Source organism: Aquarana catesbeiana, linkage group LG05 (genome assembly GCF_042186555.1).
Source record: "Aquarana catesbeiana isolate 2022-GZ linkage group LG05, ASM4218655v1, whole genome shotgun sequence".
Taxonomy (NCBI): Eukaryota; Metazoa; Chordata; class Amphibia; order Anura; family Ranidae; genus Aquarana; species Aquarana catesbeiana.
In genome coordinates this window covers 368202941-368223544 of record NC_133328.1, presented here as the reverse complement: position 1 = coordinate 368223544, position 20604 = coordinate 368202941, and the positions used below count along the sequence as shown (strand labels likewise).

The 20604-nt window shown below is 41.7% G+C and overlaps 1 protein-coding gene across 3 annotated transcripts in view; it reads right to left on the bottom strand.

Annotated features, from left to right (window-relative positions):
* MYLK4 (myosin light chain kinase family member 4) overlaps positions 1-20604 on the bottom strand; it is a 236582-nt gene that overhangs the window by 99300 nt on the left and 116678 nt on the right. Inside the window, exon 1 of one of the 3 annotated variants that reach the window (XM_073630956.1) lies at positions 10615-11468. The exons of the other annotated variants lie outside the window; for them this stretch is intronic. Coding sequence (XP_073487057.1) covers positions 10615-11286 — 672 coding nt within the window. The 5' untranslated portion in view covers positions 11287-11468. Of the gene's footprint in view, positions 1-10614; positions 11469-20604 lie in introns of those variants that run through there. 3 annotated transcript variants of the gene reach the window in all.

The following is a 20604-nucleotide window of genomic DNA, read 5'->3' as shown; positions in this document are numbered from 1 at the left end:
TTAGAACACATCCCTAGGACACACTTAACCCCTCCACCCCCTATGGTTAAACCCTTCACTGCCTGTCACATTTATACAGTAATTAGTGCATTTTTAATCGCACTGATCGCTGTATAAATGTGAATGGTCCCAAAATGGCGCCAAAAGTGTCCGATGTGTCCGCCATAATGTCGTAGTCACAATAAAAATCGCTGATTGCCACGATTACCAGTAAAAAAAATATTATTAATAAAAATGGCATTAAACTATCCCCTATTTTGTAGACGCTATAACTTTTGCGCAAACCAATCAATAAACGCTTATTGCGATTTTTTTACCAAAAATATGTAGAAGAATACTATCGGCCTAAACTGAGGAAAAAAAATAGTTTTTTTATATATTTTTTGGGGATATTTATTATAGTAAAAAATATTGCTTTCTTTCAAAATTGTCGCTCTTTTTTTGTTTAGCGCAAAAAAATAAAAACCGCAGAGGTGATCAAATACCACCAAAAGAAAGCTCTATTTGTGGGAAGAAAAGGATGTCAATTTTGTTTGGGAGCCACGTCACACGGCCGCGTAATTGTCAGTTAAAACGGCGCAGTGCCGAATCGCAAAAAGTCTGGTCTTTGGGCAGCCAAATGGTCCGGGGCTTAAGTGGTTAAACCACTCAAGTGTTGCTTTAGCAGTGTGTTTGGGGTCATTGTCCTGCTGGAAGGTGAACCTCTGTCCTAGCCTCAAATCACACACAGAGTGGTACAGGTTTTGCTCAAGAATATCCCTGTATTTAGCACCATCCATCTTTCCCTCAACTCTGACCAGTTTCCCAGTCCCGACTGCTGAAAAACATGGTGATGTTCTTTGAGTGATGTGATGTGATGTGAGGACAGAATTAAAATTAGAGGACAGAATTAAAATTAGACTTGAGAAACTTAACATTAATAAATCACCGGGACCAGATGGCTTGCATCCGAGGGTACTTAGGGAACTCAGTCAAGTGATTGCCAGACCGTTGTTCCTAATTTTTACAGATAGTCTACTGACTGGAATAGTGCCAGCTGATTGGAGAAAAGCCAATGTAGCACCAATATTTAAAAAGGGCCCAAAATACATCCCTGAGAATTACAGACCAGTTAGCCTAACATCAATAGTATGTAAACTCTTGGAGGGGATGATAAGGGACTATATACAAGATTTTAGTAATAAGAACGGTATCATTAGCAGTAATCAGCATGGATTCATGAAGAATCGTTCTTGCCAAACCAAGCTATTAACCTTCTATGAGGAGGTGAGATGCCATCTAGATAAAGGAAGGCCCATAGACGTGGTGTATCTGGATTTTGCAAAAGCATTTGAAACAGTTCCCCATAAACATTTACTGTACAAAATAAGGTCTGTTGGCATGGACCATAGGGTGAGTACATGGATTGAAAACTGGCTACAAGGGCGAGTTCAGAGGGTGGTGATAAATGGGGAGTACTCAGAATGGTCAGGGGTGGGTAGTGGGGTTCCCCAGGGTTCTGTGCTGGGACCAATCCTATTTAATTTGTTCATAAACGACCTGGAGGATGGGATACACATACTGTAGCTGCTAACTTTTAATATTAGGACACTTACCTGTCCTGGAGTCCAGCATTGTTGACACCGCAGCTGTTTCCAACAGCTGTCGGTTGCTTCACGGCCGGGTCCCTACTGCGCATGCGCGAAGCGTGCTGCGCTCTCTTACCGGCCCGGCGGTGGAGGAAGGAGAAGGGAGCCGGACCTCTGACATACCTCGCCGCAGCGAGATCTGACAGAAGTGGGGACAGGGTACCTGTCAAACAAGAGACAGATGAGCGGAAGTTCCACTTTTGGATCGAACTCCGCTTTAATAAATTTTTAAAATTTTTTGGACTTTGTTTTTTTTCTATTATATTTTGTGTATTACACTGGATGTGGACATTATACGTCTGTGCACTATAAGGAATTTTTTGGTCATTGTATATCATATATTTGTTTGCAATTTTTTTTAGGGTATTACCGAATGTGGCTATTGTGTTTAAGGTGCACTATTCAAAATGATATCTTGGTGATATTTACAAGGTTTTGATATACGTTTGATACACAATACTTAGATTGTATAACAAGCGCACCATTAACCATTTAAATTGATGCCATTGAACAGCCACTCATTGCATAATTTTCTTTTCCTCACCAAACAGAAAGCTCTGAAATAGATAAACAATGATTTCTTTAGCACTTAGGAGATGTTGGGTGAACACTGGCAGCTACACTATGCAACCTCAAACCTCTCCAGATGTTATTTTTTTAGTCCCATTAATTTATGTTGCTGTAAAGTTCTATTAAGTATACAGGCTACCTCTGTTAAATGATCTGTTTATGCGTAAGCAGGCTACAATAATAAAGGCACAAGTTGCTTGTTCGCCCTAAAGTGTATGTAAAAATGTTTTCAGTTATGGATAGAGCGAGGAAGGTTTAGATTAGAGGTCTCAAACTGGCGGCCCTCCAGCTGTTGCGAAACTACAAGTCCCATGAGGCATTGCAAGGCTTACAGTTATGCCCAGTACACATGGTCGGACTTTCCGACGTAAAATGTGCGATTGGGGCTTGTTGTCGGAAATTCCGACCGTGTGTAGGCTCCATCGGACAGTTTCCATCGGAATTTCTGACGCGCAAAATTTGAGATCTGGTTCTCAAATTTTCCGACAACAAAATCTGTTTGCGCAAATTCCAACCGTGTGCACACAATTCCTACGCACAAAGTGCCACGCATGCTCGGAATCAAGCAGAAGAGCAGCACTGGCTACTGAACTTCATTTTTCTCGGCTCGTTGTACGTGTTGTACGTCACCGCATTCTTGACGTCTGGAGTTTCCAACCAACTTTGTGTGACCGTGTGTATGCAAGACAAGTTTGAGCCAACATCGGAAAAAATCCATGAATTTTGTTGTCGGAATGTCCGATCATGTGTACGGGGCATTACAAGCATGACTCCCACAGGCAGAGGCATGATGGGACTTGTAGTTTTGCATTAGCTGGAGGGCCTTCAGTTTGTGACCCCTGGTTTAGATCCTTCCACGTTTTTATTGTTGTCTGTGTCTTTGCTCTGGAGATTAATCTCTCCATTTGTCCTGGTTCACTAAGGTGAAATCTTAAATTTAAAGTTGTCACAAAAACAAGTGTTCAAGTGGACAAATCTCTATGAATTCCTATGAATTCCCCTCACTTTGGGGAGCTTTCCTTGATTCCAGGTGCATCTCAATAACAGAAAGTTAAGGAAAATTTCCCCACCAGGATACAGACAGCAAAAAACTGCTAAAGATTTTAGCCCTTCCCTACTCTATTTAAAACTTAAAAATTGGCTATACATACACTTTAGAAGCAACAAGATACTAAAGGCCACAGACTGCTATAAACAACTGGCATGTTTAGTATCACACCAGCATTCACCAAATATTAAAATATTAGTTTTAAGTAGACTTAGCATTTAAAAATAAATATATACAGTGCAACATTAAAGGGCTTTAGTTATGTTACATTAAACTGGTCAACAGCAGGGGATGCCACTACTCAACCATGCTAGCATATTGTTGCACATGTGGAAAGGTGGTCTTCTCTATTTCACCTGCTTGTGGCTTGTAACGTACGAAAAATGACTACCACACCCTAGCCAGGATTTTAACAATACTGTTCACTGTAGAACATCTGCTGTGCAGGTGATACTAGATATATAACAATGAATGCAACCCTACATCTTTGGCAGGTTCTTCACCGGTGTTGACATTTCTCACATAAGACAAATCAGCAAACTGGACATTTTATGATGTTCTCTTAACACGTTTGCAGATTTGTTTAGTCTTCACAGAAATATCCAATTTATAGTACCCCATACTATGAATTGTACATTTCATTGAAAACTAAGCAAATATGCAAACGTGTTAAGAGAACATCATAAAATGTCCAGTTTGCTGATTTGTCTTATGTGTGAAATGTCACCACCATAGAAACCATTCAGCTTCCAGGTTTTTTGCAAAAGCTTAATTGAACAAGCTGAAGTTAGAAGCTGATTGGCTACCATGCACAACTGCACCAGATTTTGCACTTTCCAGTTTTAGTAAATCAACCCTAATATTTGGCTTTCTGAAATGTATAATTATCTGCCAATCAGACACATGTGTATACAAATATACAGGTGAAGATGTGTAAATTTCAAATTCTCCAGGTTTAATGTATCACTATTCTATACTTGCCAATGCAGACTGAGACTGTTTGGTGTTTTGATAAAGAATAAGGATGAGCCAAGCTGCCCTGAGTTTGGTTAGAGCAGGGTTTGTCAAACATTGTCAGAATCTGTATCCCTTTGAAATCAATAGGTGCCTAATCTGTCATCCTAAAAATGCCCATTTTTTGGACTAATAGGCAAGGGATTGTCAAGAAATAGCATGGGTGTAGTGGGTGTTCATCTGGGGAACATGGAATTTTTTACAAATCTAATTTTGGCCAGGAGCAGTGATTTTTTTAAATGCTTAAATTAAACATTAAAAATGCCAGTCATTTACTGGACCTGTCATTTGGTGGGAGGCAAGAGACCAGACAGGCTCAACGCCTGTGGTTTTTTTTTCTGTTGGCAGGCATTGTGATTAATGTGGATCTACCTAGGTGGACAATGTTACCCTTCGCATGTTAAAGAAATGTGGCCTAGCATGGTTCAATAGGTGGGGACCACATCTCCCTCCCTTTCTTTTATACTTGGACCCCCCCCCCCATACAACCTGTACCAGACCCTAAGAGTCTGGTGTAGACTGGGGGAGAAGGGCTCATGCCATTTTTTTTTTTTTTTTTTTTGCACCAGGTCCCACTTAAAATTCCTTCCAGACTTTTCAAGCCTGGTAGGAATGGGGGGGGCATGCTGTTTTATTTTTTATTTATTTACCTATGCTCGTCCCTTCGCTTACTTGGCCAGGGATTTCCAGCCATGTAAGTGAATAGGGCCAGCAATGTCACTGGTTGTTAAAACGGACCTGCAGTCATTTTTTTCAACTTTCCATCTATTAAATCTTCTGTCCTTGTTGTTTTAACTTTGGATAGGTAAACATTTTTTTCCTGCCAGTAAATACCTTATACAGCCCACTTCCTTTTTCTTGTCTGGTAAATAGCCTAGGCTTATGACATCATGCACAGCTCTCTCTCTCTCACTCTGGTGAGAGTTTGCCAGGAAGGGAGGGGGATGAGTCATAAGAGGGCCAATGAGAGCTGCAAGGCTGCAGAGCTGGAGGTGTGCCTCTGTGTGTCTGTGTAAATCCAGGAAGTGAACAGGCAGCAGCTTCAGCTACCCACAGTTAAAATGGATGCAGCCAGACTTAGTGGAGGGAGATTTCTGCAGCATATTTGACAAGTGCAAAATCACGGTATATATAAAATAATATGCAAAGTGGTTGGAGGGAAGCTTCAGAATGGCAAAGATGTTTTTATTACAAATGATGTGAGCAGACTGCAGTTCCTCTTTAAGGGCTCTGTGGTGTCTTCAACCACTGGCGTCCTTAATAACCTTTAACAGCTGTCATGTGTAATAGCAAAAGTAACGTTTGGCTCCCGTCAAACAGGTAAATGTTTGGCATTTGTTTGAACACCAAAACTGCCAAAGTTTGGTCTGAACGTGTGTTCCCCTAATAAAGCACATGCCTTTTGCCTAGCTAATTAACACACCCTGCAGTTTGCGTAGTCTTCAGAATTCATATGATCAATGATACAGGTTATGGAGGCGACAAAAATATTAGTAATTTGAAAGCTCTAAGGCCTTTCCAAGAGGCCAGATCTGGGGCCAGTAAAAAAGCTATGTTTTTTTATTAAAAGAGACTCCAGCACATTTATACAGCACTGCTTTGTGTTGAACAGAGAAAATAAATGAGAAAAAAAAGGTGTCAGAAAGGAACAGGCCTTCTACCTGCGAATATTCTCTCTAGCATTGTGCAGAGAATATACCACATGCTGCAATTTAGTTTCCACATTGTATTCTACATTTTATAAATAAGATGTAAAATGCAAAGGACAGTGTAAAGTATATCATAGCAAATCATTTTTATAATATAAATAAGCTCTAATTTATTGTATATTGTAATGCACAACACAATAAACATTGCAGTTAATATTCATGGATCATAAAATGTTCTAATGTTTTCTTATGCTAATAAACATATTACTGTTATTAATGATTTTCATATAAAGTCTAGACAAAATATAGAATACGTAGAAAGTATTTTAGGAATCTGACCTCTTTAACCTTGACTTTACAATTTATTTGAAGCACATATCTTTTATTTTTGTACACACATCCTCCTAGAGAATGATACAGAAGTTATTTTCCATTGTACAGAGTAGTATTTAATATCTCTGTTTATCTCTATTTGTATCTCTATTTAATGACTTTAGTATCTTTCTGACACCTCTCAAAGCCTCAAAATGGGCCCCCAGATAATAAAAAAGACAGTCCATGTGGACCGAGACAAAAGTTCATTCTGGTTCAGAGATGTCACTTTTGGGGGGAGGTCAGCACAGTATGTTTACACAACCGTGAGGAATCATATCCGTCAGTAACAGGTGGTGTGTCCGTCCTACACAGAAACATGTGCTGCCTTTTTTCTTTATTCAAAAAGCATCTGTCCTAAGGAGATTTAAATAAAACAAACTGGGGATGAGTCAGAACTGCCATGAAGCAAAAGCAGAGAATGGACTGAACAGTCAGAAAATAACGACATAAAAAGTGAGAACTCCACCTGGACATGTAAAAGCAGTTTATTAGTAGTTATTCTGCAAGTTTAGACCACCGAGTAGCAATTAAAGAAGATCTCCACAAGGGGATAAACAGCAATGTTTTAGAAGGTAAGTGGAACCAGTATGTTGCACTTACCTATGTGCTCTCTGTCACTGAAAACATTTTTTTCTTAAACATTGTTAACTCTCCCCTCTACCATGTAGCTCAAACACTGCAAACAGTCTTCCTGTACAGGCAATATTGTTTATCCACTTCAATACTGGGCACTTTTACCCACTTCCTGCCCAGACCTATTTTCAGCCTTCAGCGCTGTCACACTTTGGATGACAATTGCGCGGTCATGCTACATTGTACCCAAAATACATTTTTATGATTTTTTTTCACACAAATAGAGCCTTCTTTTGGTAGTATTTGATTACCACTGGGTTTTTTTTTGCAAAACAAATTAAAAAAGACAGACATTTTTCTAAAAAAAAAGTTTTTCTTTGTTTCTGTTATAAAATTGTGTACATAAGTACGTTATCCCCTTCACTGATGGGCTTTGATGAGACAGCATTGATGGGCACTGATGAGGTTGCACTGATAAGGTGGCACAGATGAGGAGGCACTAATATGCAGCACTGATGTATGGCACTGATATGCAGCACTGATGGGCACTGATAGATGGCAGTGATAGGCAGAACTGATGGGCATTGATAGGTGGCACAGATGGGCACTGATAGGCGGAAATGCTGGGCACTGATAGGTGGCACTAATGGGCACTGATCGGTGGAACTGATGGGCACTGATGGGCAGCACTGATGAGGAGGCACTGACAGGAATTACTGATGGGCACTGATTGGCATCTGTGATGGGCACTGACAGGCATTACCGATGGGCACTGACAGGCATCACTGATGGACACTGACAGGCATTTGTGATGGGCACTGATTGGCAACTGTGACGGGCACTGACTGGCAATTTTTTTTGCACTGATTGGCATCTGATGGGCACTGATTGGCATCTGTTGTGGGCACCTCTAATGAGGGCTGCACTGATAATCAATGCCAAATTGGGCCCAAAGTGTGAATATTTTGTGTGGCCACCATTATTTACTTTATATGGTCTCATGTGTCAATGGGGAGTGGGTGTGTTAAATTTGGTGTTATCGCTCTCACTCTCTCATACTGGTCACTGGAAGATCAACATGGCACCTCATGGCAAAGAACTCTCTGAAGATCTGAAAAAAAGAATTGTTGCTCTACATAAAGATGGCCTAGGCTATAAGAAGATTGCCAAGACCCTGAACCTGAGCTGCAGCACGGTGGCCAAGACCATACAGCGGTTTAACACAACAAGTTCCACTCAGAACAGGCCTCGCCATGGTTGACCAAAGAAGTTGAGTGCACATGCTCAGCATCATATCCAGAGGGTGTCTTTGGGAAATAGACATATGAGTGCTGCCAGCATGGCTCCAGAGGTTAAAGGGGTGGGGGGTCAACCTGTCAGTGCTCAGACCAATTTGATGCCATATTGCATCAAATTGGTCTGCATGGCTAAAGTCCCAGAAGGAAGTCTCTTCTAAAGATGATGCACAAGAAAGTCCGCAGTTTGCTGAAGACAAGCAGACTAAGGACATGGATTACTGAAACCATGTCCTGTGGTCTGATGAGACCAAGATAAACTTATTTGGTTCAGATGGTGTCAAGCATGTGTGGCGGAAACCAGGTGAGGAGTACAAAGATAAGTGTGTCTTGCCTACAGTCAAGCATGGTGGTGGGAGTGTCATGGTCTGGGGCTGCATGAGTCCTGCCGTCACTGGGGAGCTACAGTTCATTGAAGGAACCATGAATGCCAACATGTACTGTGACATACTGAAGCCGAGCATGATCCACTCCCTTTGGAGACTGGGCCACAAGGCAGTATTCCAATATGATACGACCCCAAACACACCTCCAAGATGGTGTAAAAGTGATGGACTGACCAAACATGTCCCCAGATCTAAACCCTATTGAGCATCTGTAGGGCATCCTCAACGGAAGATGGAGGAGCGTAAGGTCTCTAACATCCACCAGCTGCGTAATGTCTTCATGGAGGAGTGGAAAAGGACTCCAGTGGCAACCAGTGAAGCTCTGGTGAACTCCATGCCATGCTGGAAAATGATGGTGGCCACACAAAGTATTGACACATTGGGCCCAATTTGGACATTTTCACTTAGGGGTGTAATCACTTTTGTTCCAGCGGTTTAGACATTGATGGCTGTGTGTTGAGTTATTTTGAGGGTACAGCAAATTTATACTGTTATACAAGCTGTACCCTCACTACTTTACATTGTATCAAAGTGTAATTTATTCAGTGTTGTCACATGAAAAGGTATAACAAAATATTTACAAAAATGTGAGGGGTGTTCTCACTTTTGTGAGATACTGTATGTAATGTTTACGTTTATTTCTGATTATGTAAGAAGGAGGCTCTCCCTCCTGTGTGCATTTATGTTTTTCATGTCGCCAGTCATGGCCCATGCTTGGGCAGACTAGGTGCCTTTTTTTGTATTACTTTACATTTTTTTGATATATTTACAATGAAAATTATTGAACCAGAAAAGCATCAAATACAGCCACTTTAAGATGCTCCTTAGTACATATCTAAGAATGTACCGCCTGTCAAGTGCTCCTTTTGGTCGCAATCAATGGAGTAGCAGCCTAGGACCAAAACGAGGTTTACCCACAATATATTTTCATCAGGGATCTGCTTCTTTGAAGAAAAAAAAAAGAAAACATACCTCACTGTTTATCTGTCGGAACCAATTTTTTCTTCTATCGGTCCAGAGCTATCATACTCACATCATGTAATTGGATGTTCTTTGCAAAATGAAATTTCACTGCATGTACTATGTTTTGAGGAAAACTCCCTTGCAGTGTGCAACTTCCTTTGCAAAGTAAACAACTTTTTTTGTCATCAGCAAAGCCAATTAGCCCAATTCAAGTAAAGAAGTTCAGGACTGGAAGTCTTTGCAGTGTTTACAGCTAGGGACCCTAAAGAGGACCATAAACCTCTAATCTAGGCAGATTTCATAGATAATACACCTAGGTACACTTGCTAATAACATCAATATGCACTAAACACGCTGCACCTGCAGTAACTAATAGCAAACATTTTTCACTTTTTACGTGAGCTAACCACAAAAATCACATATTTAAATAAGCCATAATATAGGCCATGGCCTATTTTCATCACATATTAAGTAAACATCTGTAATACTGAGAATAATGGGGGAGATTTACTAAAACTGGAACACTCAGAATCTGGTGCAGCCGTTCATAGTAGCCAATCAGTTTCTAAATTCAGCATGTTCAAATAAGCTTTGGCAATAAACCCTGCAAGCTGATGTTTCTATGCAGAGCTGCACCAGATTTTCCACAGTCCAGCTTTAGTAAATCCCCCTCAATGTGCTTTAAAACCCAATAACGAAAATAAACATGATGGGTGTAACATACTGCAACTAATCAGAAATCACTTTTCATTAGTATGTTTGTTCACTGACTGTTCTGGGATACTGAAGCTTTTTACTGTGATTTTACCTTTTTCACCAAAAATGCTGTATTCAATGTTTTTTCATATTTTTACTATATTTATATATATATATATATACTATATATTTTTATTATACAAACAATAAGTCTGTCTCAACAAAATGCATTTAAAAAATATATACCTTATTACATAAGATCTACGTATAGAGTAAATAATGTTGTAATGTTAGTTAAACAGTTAAGGGTATGCATAGTCTAATAAAAAAAAATCTGTATTTCTAACATTAAATGAGACAAATGAAATTGTGTGATCAAAAAAGTAAATTCTGTACAATGATATACAATAGTCTCACCTTTTTTTTGATCAGACAAGCTAGCTTTTTTCTTTTGGTCTCCTGCACCCTTATACATTTCTTCTTTTTCTCTTTAGCTTTTAGATGGGCTTTTTCTTCAGCTTTGGTCATTTTTCTATTATTCGGAGCTGGCTTTGTAGAACTTTGTTTCTGCTGAAGAAACTCAAACAATGCAGAAATCTTGGTTTGCTTCATTACAAAATGAAACACACTTTGCATACCAAGCAATATGCATTCCACTCCTTCCAACCTTTTTGATTGCTGCTCTGAATATTTACTTATTAGCGAGAGGTAGCTTATCATATCCATAAAATGATATCTCATGTCTAAGAAAACATCTTTAACTTCCATATGATTGCTGCTATTGTCAGTTTTAATACCCTCTGTTTTGAGCTCTTGGAGTCCTTTCGCAATGCCCACAATATCCCGCGAAATATCCTCAATCTTCTCAGAAACATTATTGTTTTCCACCAGAAGCGTGTCGATTTTGCTGTGCAGGAAGTCCAGCTTTGTGTCCATGGTGTTTTTGCTTGTTGGTGACTTTGTGGCTATGGGAATCTGTAATGCTTTTTGTGCATTGGCAGGCCCCTGGTTTTGTAGAGCTTTCGGATCATACCTTTTGGCCAGAGAGTTCACCAGTGATGATTTGGAAATCTTAGCGGCTGTGCTCATACTCAATGCTTAGTCAGTGGAAATCTATATTCTGCTGAGAAGACGAAGCTGTCTGTTTTCTCTTGGTGTAAATCACAGCTGTTTACAGACCAGTCTAAACTTGAAGCAGAGCTTCCTCACAATTAACAAGAAGGGACAAAACTGTCTTGAAAAAAACAACTGGTCCCCTTTACATTCAGTTTACTTTTAAATAGTGAGGGGACTGACAACTGTGGGTCCTAAATCCACTCTGTTTTGTGACGTCACATTGAGTACAGGGAATGGGTCTATTCTAACTTCAATGTAATTTGACAGCAAGAGGCCTGCAAGACATTTGAGAAGTCTCCTTTTACACAGGCTCTGTCTAGCTCTTGCATGTCAGATTTGTGCTTGTTTCACGCAACTTGATAGTACAGCTCAAAGAATAAAGCCCTTTAAAGACTCTCAAAAATTGATGTGGATTAATGGGTTATAATAAAATAATGAGCCAATATATCAAATAAATTATCTCAGTAAATGACAGTGAAAGACTACTTCGGTTTTTTGCATGCAGAACAAATTAGTGCTTAACCACTTCAGCCCCGGAAGGATTTACCCCCTTCCTGACCAGAGCACTTTTTACAATTTGGCACTGCGCCGCTTTAACTGCTAATTGCGCGGTCATGCAATGCTGTACCCAAACAAAATTTGTGTCCTATTCTTCCCACAAATAGAGCTTTCTTTTGATGGTATTTGATCACCTCTGCGGTTTTTATTTTTTTGCGCTATAAACGTAAAAAGACCGAAAATTTAGAAAAAAATGATATTTTCTACTTTTTGTTATAAAAAAAATCCAATAAACTCAATTTTAGTCATACATTTAGGCCAAAATGTATTCGGCCACATGTCTTTGGTAAAAAAAAGTCAATAAGCGTATATTTATTGGTTTGCGCAAAAGTTATAGCGTCTACAAACTAGGGTACATTTTCTGGAATTTACACAGCTTTTAGTTTATGACTGCCTATGTCATTTCTTGAGGTGCTAAAATGGCAGGGAGGTACAAAACACCCAGAAATGACCCCATTTTGGAAATAGACACCCCAAGGAAATTGCTGAGAGGCATGTTCAGCCCATTGAATATTAATTTTTTTTGTCCCAAGTGATTGAATAATGAAAAAAAAATAAAAATAAAAAAAATTACAAAAAGTTGTCACTAAATGATATATTGCTCACACAGGCCATGGGCATATGTGGAATTGCACCCCAAAATATATTCAGCTGCTTCTCCTGAGTACAGGGATACCACATGTGTGGGACTTTTTGGGAGCCTATCTGCGTACGGGGCCCCGAAAACCAATCACCACCTTCAGGATTTCTAAGGGCGTAAATTTTTGATTTTACTCCTCACTACCTATCACAGTTTTGAAGGCCATAAAATGCCCAGATGGCACAAGACCCCCCCAAATGACCCCATTTTGGAAAGTAGACACCCCAAGCTATTTGCTTTGAGGCATGTTGAGTCCATGGAATGTTTTATATTTTGACACAAGTTGCGGGAAAGTGACAAATTAATTTTTTTTTTGCACAAAGTTGTCACTAAATGATATATTGCTCACACAGGCCATGGGCATATGTGGAATTGCACCCCAAAATACATTTAGCTGCTTCTCCTGAGTATGGGGATACCACATGTGTGGGACTTTTTGGGAGCCTAGCCGCGTACGGGGCCCCGAAAACCAATCACTGCCTTCAGGATTTCTATGGGTGTAAATTTTTGATTTCGCTCTTCACTGCCTATCACAGTTTCGGAGGCCATGGAATGCCTAGGTGGCACAATCCCCCCCCCCCCCCCCCAAATGACCCCATTTTGCAAAGTAGACACCCCAAGCTATTTGCTGAGAGGCATGGTGAGTATTTTGCAGCTCCCATTTGTTTTTGAAAATGAAGAAAGACAAGAAAAAAAAAAAATTTTCTTTTTTCAATTTTCAAAACTTTGTGACAAAAAGTGAGGTCTGCAAAATACTCACTATACCTCTTAGCAAATAGCTTGGGGTGTCTACTTTCCAAAATAGGGTCATTTGGGGGGGTGGGTTTATGCCACCTGGGCATTCCATGGCCTCCGAAACTGTGATAGGCAGTGAAGAGTGAAATAAAAAATTTACGCCCTTAGAAAGCCTGAAGGCGGTGCTTGGTTTTCGTGGTCCCATACGCGACTAGGCTCTCACACATGTGGTATCCCCGTACTCAGGAGAAGCAACAGAATGTATTTTGGGGTGTAATTTCACATATTCCCATGGCATGTTTGAGCAATATATCATATAGTGACAACTTTGTGCAAAAAAAAAAAAAAAAATTGTCTCTTTCCCGCAACTTGTGTCACAATATAAAATATTCCATGGACTCGACATGCCTCTCAGCAAATAGCTTGGGGTGTCTACTTTCCAAAATGGGGTCATTTGGGGGGGTTTTGAACTGTCCTGGCATTTTATGCACAACATTTAGAAGCTTATGTCACACATCACCCACTCTTCTAACCACTTGAAGACAAAGCCCTTTCTGACACTTTTTGTTTACATGAAAAAATTTTTTTTTTTTTGCAAGAAAATTACTTTGAACCCCCAAACATTATATATTTTTTTAAAGCAAATGCCCTACAGATTAAAATGGTGGGTGTTTCATTTTTTTCACACAGTATTTGCGCAGCGATTTTTGAAACGCATTTTTTGGGGAAAAAACACACTTTTTAAAATTTTAATGCACTAAAACACACTATATTGCCCAAATGTTTGATGACATAAAAAAGATGATCTTAGGCCGAGTACATGGATACCAAACATGACATGCTTTAAAATTGCACACAAACGTGCAGTGGCAACAAATAAATACATTTTTAAAAGCCTTTAAAAGCCTTTACAGGTTACCACTTTAGATTTACAGAGGAGGTCTACTTCTAAAATTACTGCCCTCGATCTGACCTTCATGGTGATACCTCACATGCATGGTGCAATTGCTGTTTACATTTGACGCCAGACTGACGCTTGCGTTCGCCTTAGCGCGAGAGCAGGGGGGGACAGGGGTGCTTTTTTTTTTTTTCTTTATTATTTTTTTGCTTTTTTATCTTATTTTTAAACTGTTCCTTTCATTTTTTTAAAATCATTTTTATTGTTATCTCAGGGAATGTAAATATCCCCTATGATAGCAATAGGTAGTGACAGGTACTCTTTTTTTGAAAAAATTGGGGTCTATTAGACCCTAGATCTCTCCTCTGCCTTCAAAGCATCTGACCACACCAAGATCGGTGTGATAAAATGCTTTCCCAATTTCCCAATGGCGCTATTTACATCCGGCAAAATCTAAGTCATAAAGTGCTCGTAGCTTCCGGCTTCTTAGGCCATAGAGATGTTTGGAGCCACTCTGGTCTCTGATCAGCTCTATGGTCAGCTGGCTGAATCACTGGCTGCATTCTCAGGTTCCCTGTTGAGACAGGAGAGCTAGAGAAAAACACGGAAGACGGTGGGGGGGGGGGGCATTCCCTCCCACTGCTTGTAAAAGCAGTCTAGAGGCTAATTAGCCGCTAGGATTGCTTTACATGAAAGCCGACCGCTGGCTGAAAAGAATGATACCAAGATGATACCTAAACCTGCAGGCAGCATTCTGGTATAACCACTCAAAGTCGTGAATGGCGTACCTGAAGACAAAAAAATGGTTAACAATAAAACACAGTAAACTGTAAAGTATAAAAAATTGCATACCTGAAAAGCAAACATGATAAAACATAATAACAATAAAACATTGCAGAATAGATTACAGTAAAAAAGAGCAGAACAATAGAGAGAGAATAGAGAGAGAGAGAACAATAAAACGACAACTATTTTTTTTTAATTTTATATTTTTTTTTTTACACTTTTTTTTGTAACTGTAACTTTTATAACTGTAACCGGTTCCAGGTTCGGGTCTCTCAAAATGCGATGGCATCTTGGGAGACCCTGTGAAAGTGTGCCTAGTCTGTGCAATGCTGTAAACATTCACCAATGCAAAGACCAGGATTGTCAGGACAGGAGGGAAAATAATAGCGGGTGTCACACCTATATCCGCGCTTGCTGCAGACACAACATCTTTTTTGGGGGGGTTCGTTGGGTAGGGGTACTCGGGAGGACATAAAGAAAATGCCTCTCATGCAGCCGACTGCATTTGGTTGGGGATGTGAATGGGGGAAGTACGGGCGCTGCAGAAGTGGTGGGTTCCCAATTAGGATTGGCGAATGCAGCAGGAAGGGCACTATGGGCACAACGGGCCTGTGTTTGTCTTCTTGGTGGCAGCGGGACACTACTTGTGCTTGCCACCTCACCAGCTTGAACTGCACTTATGGGACTCGCCACGTCACTAAGTGTTACTGCAGTGCTGGTTTGACTACGACCGGGGTGTACTAGGCCGCTGGTGCTTGCCAGTTCACCAAAACGCTACCAAAAAAACTGTTAGCGATCGCAGGGATCAGGCCTGACTCTGCGAACGCTGCAGTTATGTGTTTAGTGTTTTGTAAGTGACAGTGATTGATCGATACTGCACTTGGGTGGGCTGGGCTGGGCTGGGCCGGGCGGAGGGGCAAAACGCAGGTGCTACCAGGTATCTGGGCTGATCCCGCTAACACTGCGTTTTTGGGAACCCTAAACTGCTGGGGACGCTAGTATAGATCTGATCGGATCAGATATTGATCCATTAAGATACTATACCACTAAGGGAGGTGTACGGTGCATGCGTGGGTGTTAGCGCTACTGGCACTAACCTGATGCTGCCTGGGGCTGGTGCTTGCCAGTTCACCAAAACGCTACCAAAAAAACTGTTAGCGATCGCAGGGATCAGGCCTGACTCTGCGAACGCTGCAGTTATGTGTTTAGTGTTTTGTAAGTGACAGTGATCGATCGATACTGCACTTGGGTGGGCTGGGCTGGGCCGGGCGGAGGGGCAAAACACAGGTGCTAGCAGGTATCTGGGCTTATCACGCTAACACTGCGTTTTTGGGAACCCTAAACTGCTGGGGACGCTAGTATAGATCTGATCGGATCAAATATTGATCCATTAAGATACTATAGCACTAAGGGAGGTGTACGGTGCATGCGTGGGTGTTAGCAGTACTGGCGCTAATCTGACGCTGCCTGGGGCGACGCATATCACCGCCGGGCGATCAGGGGGCTAAACCTTTATAAGGTAATAAACGGCGGGTGCCCTGACACTATAAAAAATAAACGAACTAACCAGCGTCACCCGTAACGGTTATACGGTGATCAGTGGTGAAAGGGTTAACTAGGGGGCAATCAAGGGGTTAAAACCTTTATTAGGTAGTATATGGGGGTCCCTGACGCTATAAAACGCTGACGGCGAACCTAAATATTTACCTCCCTAACTAGCGTCACCAGCGACACTAATACAGTGATCAGAAAAATGATCGCTTAGCGACACTGGCGACGGGGGGTGATCAAGGGGTTAAAACTTTATTAGGGGGGGTTAGGGGGGTACCCTAGACCTAAAGGGGGCGAACACTAACTGCCCTACCACACTAACTGTCACAAACTGACACCAATGCAGTAATCGAAAAAAAAAAAAACTGCTTGGTGTCAGTGTGACGGGGGGGGGGGGGGGGTGATCGGGTGGTGATCGGGGGGGGATGGGGGGGGGGGATCGGGGGTGTATTGTATGCCTGGCATGTTCTACTGTGATGTGTTGTGTTTTACACTCACATTGCAGTCTTCTCTCCTCGGCGCCGGAACGGAAATGCCGAGCCGAGGAGAGATGACATAATTTCCTCTGCCTCTGTGTACTATACAGAGGCAGGGAAATGATCTCATTGGCTGTGAGCGATCGCGAGGGGGGGCCATGAATGGATGGTCTCCCCCTCATCTCTGAACGCTCCCAGACCAAAGCCGACTGCCAAAGCCAGGTACGTGATTTTGCCTGCCCGTGCCATTCTGCCACAGTATATCTGCGTGAGGCGGTCGGTAAGTGGTTAAAAGCTATAACCAGATTATTTTTTTATTATATGATAGAAAATTACTTTTTAGTTTTGGAGTGACAACTACAGTTGTTTTGGTGCAGTATGAATTTGTATTACAGTAACCACCCCAGTGTTTGTAGTCACATCTACTTACTTAACCTCCCTGGCGGTATGATTATTTCAGATTTTAGGGTACTGAAAGCGGTACAATTATTTTGCACAGAAATTTGGCGTTTTATATTATAGGCCTGTAATTCTAATGCCCTGTACACACGGTCGGATTTTCCGATGGAAAATGTCCGATCGGAGCGTGTTGTCGGAAATTCCGACCGTGTGTGGGCTCCATCGGACATTTTCTATCGGATTTTCCAACACACAAAGTTTGAGAGCAGGCGATAAAATTTTCCGATAACAAAATCCGATCGCGTCAATTCCGACCGTGTGTGGCCTGTTCCGACGCACAAAGTGCCACGCATGCTCAGAAGAAATTCCGAGACGGAACAGCTCGGTCTGGTAAACTTAGCGTTCGCATTGGATACAACACTTTCGTCACGCTGCAATGTTAAAAATTATTTAATACAGCGCACTCTCTTCTTCTTTATAATGTGAGAAGAATGAAGTAGTTTTGCTGCTCATATTCACACAGACTTCTCACAAACTTCTTTCTTTATTATTTATTGGGATTCCCTTAATATATTTTGATTTGTCACATCTGACAAAAATATTTTTGTGTTTTTTTTTTTTTGTTTTTTTTAAAGGCAGATTTTTTTCTTTTTTTTTAGGTTTGTATTTTTTTTAAGGCTGATCTTTGTTTTATTTTAGTTTTAGTTTTACTCCAGAATATTTTTGTGTGTGTTTTGTGTGTCAAGTTACCACAACACCATTGATATCTTATATTATTTAATCTCAAGGAGATTGTTTGGTGTTGGTGTCCCTTGTTAATTTCACATTGTACTTTAGAAATGTACCTGAATCCTCACAAACAAACTGTCCTTTTTGAAGGAAAACACACATAGGAGAGTATAATTGAACCAAAATCCTTTATTAAGGGCTCAGAACCAAACAAAGAGGGAGGCAACGCTGGAGAAACAGCAGAAATTGGCGAAGCCTTGGACCCCCAGGGCAGACATCAATTCTTTAACATCAAAATTGGTGGCCTGAGGAGTCCATATGTAAGTGAGTGCAGTCTGGTCCAGAAGTCCCAGAGATCCGGAAAGCAGCAGATAACATCTGTGTCCCCAGGCTGTGGTACCACAAGAGGCTGCATCTTTTGCCAGACCAGACTGAACCCAGGTCATCACTTTCTGGTCTTCTTTCCACGCTTCCTTCCCGGCTGTGGCTCTGCTGTTGGAGATGTGGCAGGAAGAGGAGTAGGACCTGGAGGAGGAGGAGGACTAGAAGGACCTGGAGGAGGAGGAGGAGAAGTAGAAGGACCTGGAGGAGGAGGACCATGTGTGAGGTCACAAATGTGGGTAGCAGATGTTATTTGGCCCCTCAACCCCTTATTGAGAGCTTCCAATATTAATGACTCACACATGAGTTGTTGGCCCTCCTCCATCCGCTGCATTTTACAGGCAATTATGCCAGCAAAGTCTTCCTCCACAGTGTGGGGGGCTGTCAGGGCCTCTGTAGCCTTCCAAAAGAGGCCTATGGCAGCCTCCTCTAGGGTACTCCTCTTCCTGCCACTTTCTCTTTGCGGGTGTAGGGGAGGGACCCGGATATCAGGCAGCCTGCTCGGCCCGGCCACCTCCTGGCTGAGACTTCCCTGTGTATGAAAAAGGGACATGGTTTTAGTTTCTGCATCATCAATCACAATCAAATTAGTACTCCAAACTAACATCTAGTTAACATCATTGATTGGACAACCTGAACTATTTAGAGGAATGCTATACCTGGCTCAAGCTGGGCTCCTCCACATGTTGCTGCCTGGAAGGCCAAGGTTGGGCGTCAGAAGCCTCAGCTGGGGGGGAAGGAAGACTGGAGAGTGATGACCTGGGTTCAGTCTAGCCTGCCAGAAAATGCAGCCTGTCATAGTACCACATCCTGGGGGCATAGATGTCATCTGCTGCTCCGAGTCTCTGGGAATCCTGGGGCTTCTTGTGCTCCCTTAGATAAGTGCTCCTCAGGCCACCAATTAGGATCTTCAAATAGTTCAAGTCTGCCGTGGGGATCACCGTCTTCACAAATTCCAGCAATTGATCCAGTGCTGCCTTCCTCTTTGTTTGGTTCTTATAATGTGGGTGGTTTATCTCCCAAAGACAAGGCAGCTCCCTGAACATATCTATGAAGATTGCCATAAAGTCGGTATCTTTCAAGATATCCATTTTCACTGCAACACACAACACAAGACAATCCCTAATGTCAGGCAAAACTCTCCTAATCTAGTTACAATATAGGCCTCAATTTAGAAGCAGTATAGGCCCAAGTTTGGCTCTTACCTTCGTTATCACGATTGGCGCCTCCGATACTCCTTCCTCCGCTCACAGATCGTACGTACTACGCACGCGTGTTACGCTTTATACACACTGCGCATGCATGTAACTCCGCCCGCCCCAGACGTTCTTTCTAATCTATTCCCCGCCCCTTTTCGTTCGGCGCAGTGGGTGAAGAGCACATGGTGGAGTCAGAGCAGGTGCGTGCTAATTATAGCAACGAGGAGGAGGAGGAGGAAAGCCCGGATCCGGAAACGTCCCGATCCAGAAGGAGACGATTTAAGGCATCAAATATGTCCTTTGGGGAGATGTTGGAGATGGTGGACATCCTGAAGAAGGCCGACTATGATGGAAAGTATGGACCTTACCCCAACCCCAATATCAGAAAGGCCAAGATCATGGCGAAAGTGGTCAAAAGTCTGCACTGGAATTTCGGGGTACGACGATCGAAAGATCAGCTCAGGAAGCGGTGGTCGGACCTGAAATTAAGAGAGCCCGAGCAGTACAGAAAGATCCGGAGAGTGCTGCAAAAAAGTAAGTAGTTGTACTGTGTTCCTATTCTTTTTGTCTTTATTACGTTCGTTCTGCTCCATGTGATTTTCTTAAGTGTTGTACAGTTTAAAATGGCAACTTTCATGTTCATGGGCACATTATTCGTTTGTATCAAACATTTTTCTTTCGGCCTATAAAACACCATTGTTTAGGCCATATGCATTTGCCCACATTTTTTAGGGCCTAATTGTATGAAAAATATTTGGTTGTGTAGATGGGTTTGTTACTAGAATGAAATGCAAACTAGATTCTGTGTAAGGAGAGGACACTCAGCAGCTGTTTTCACATCTGGACGCTGGAGCATTAGTGTGGGACACAAGAACACCCTTTTTATTAGGGGGCCCACACAGGTGCTCCAGTGTATACTATAGAGGGATCTCCATCTGT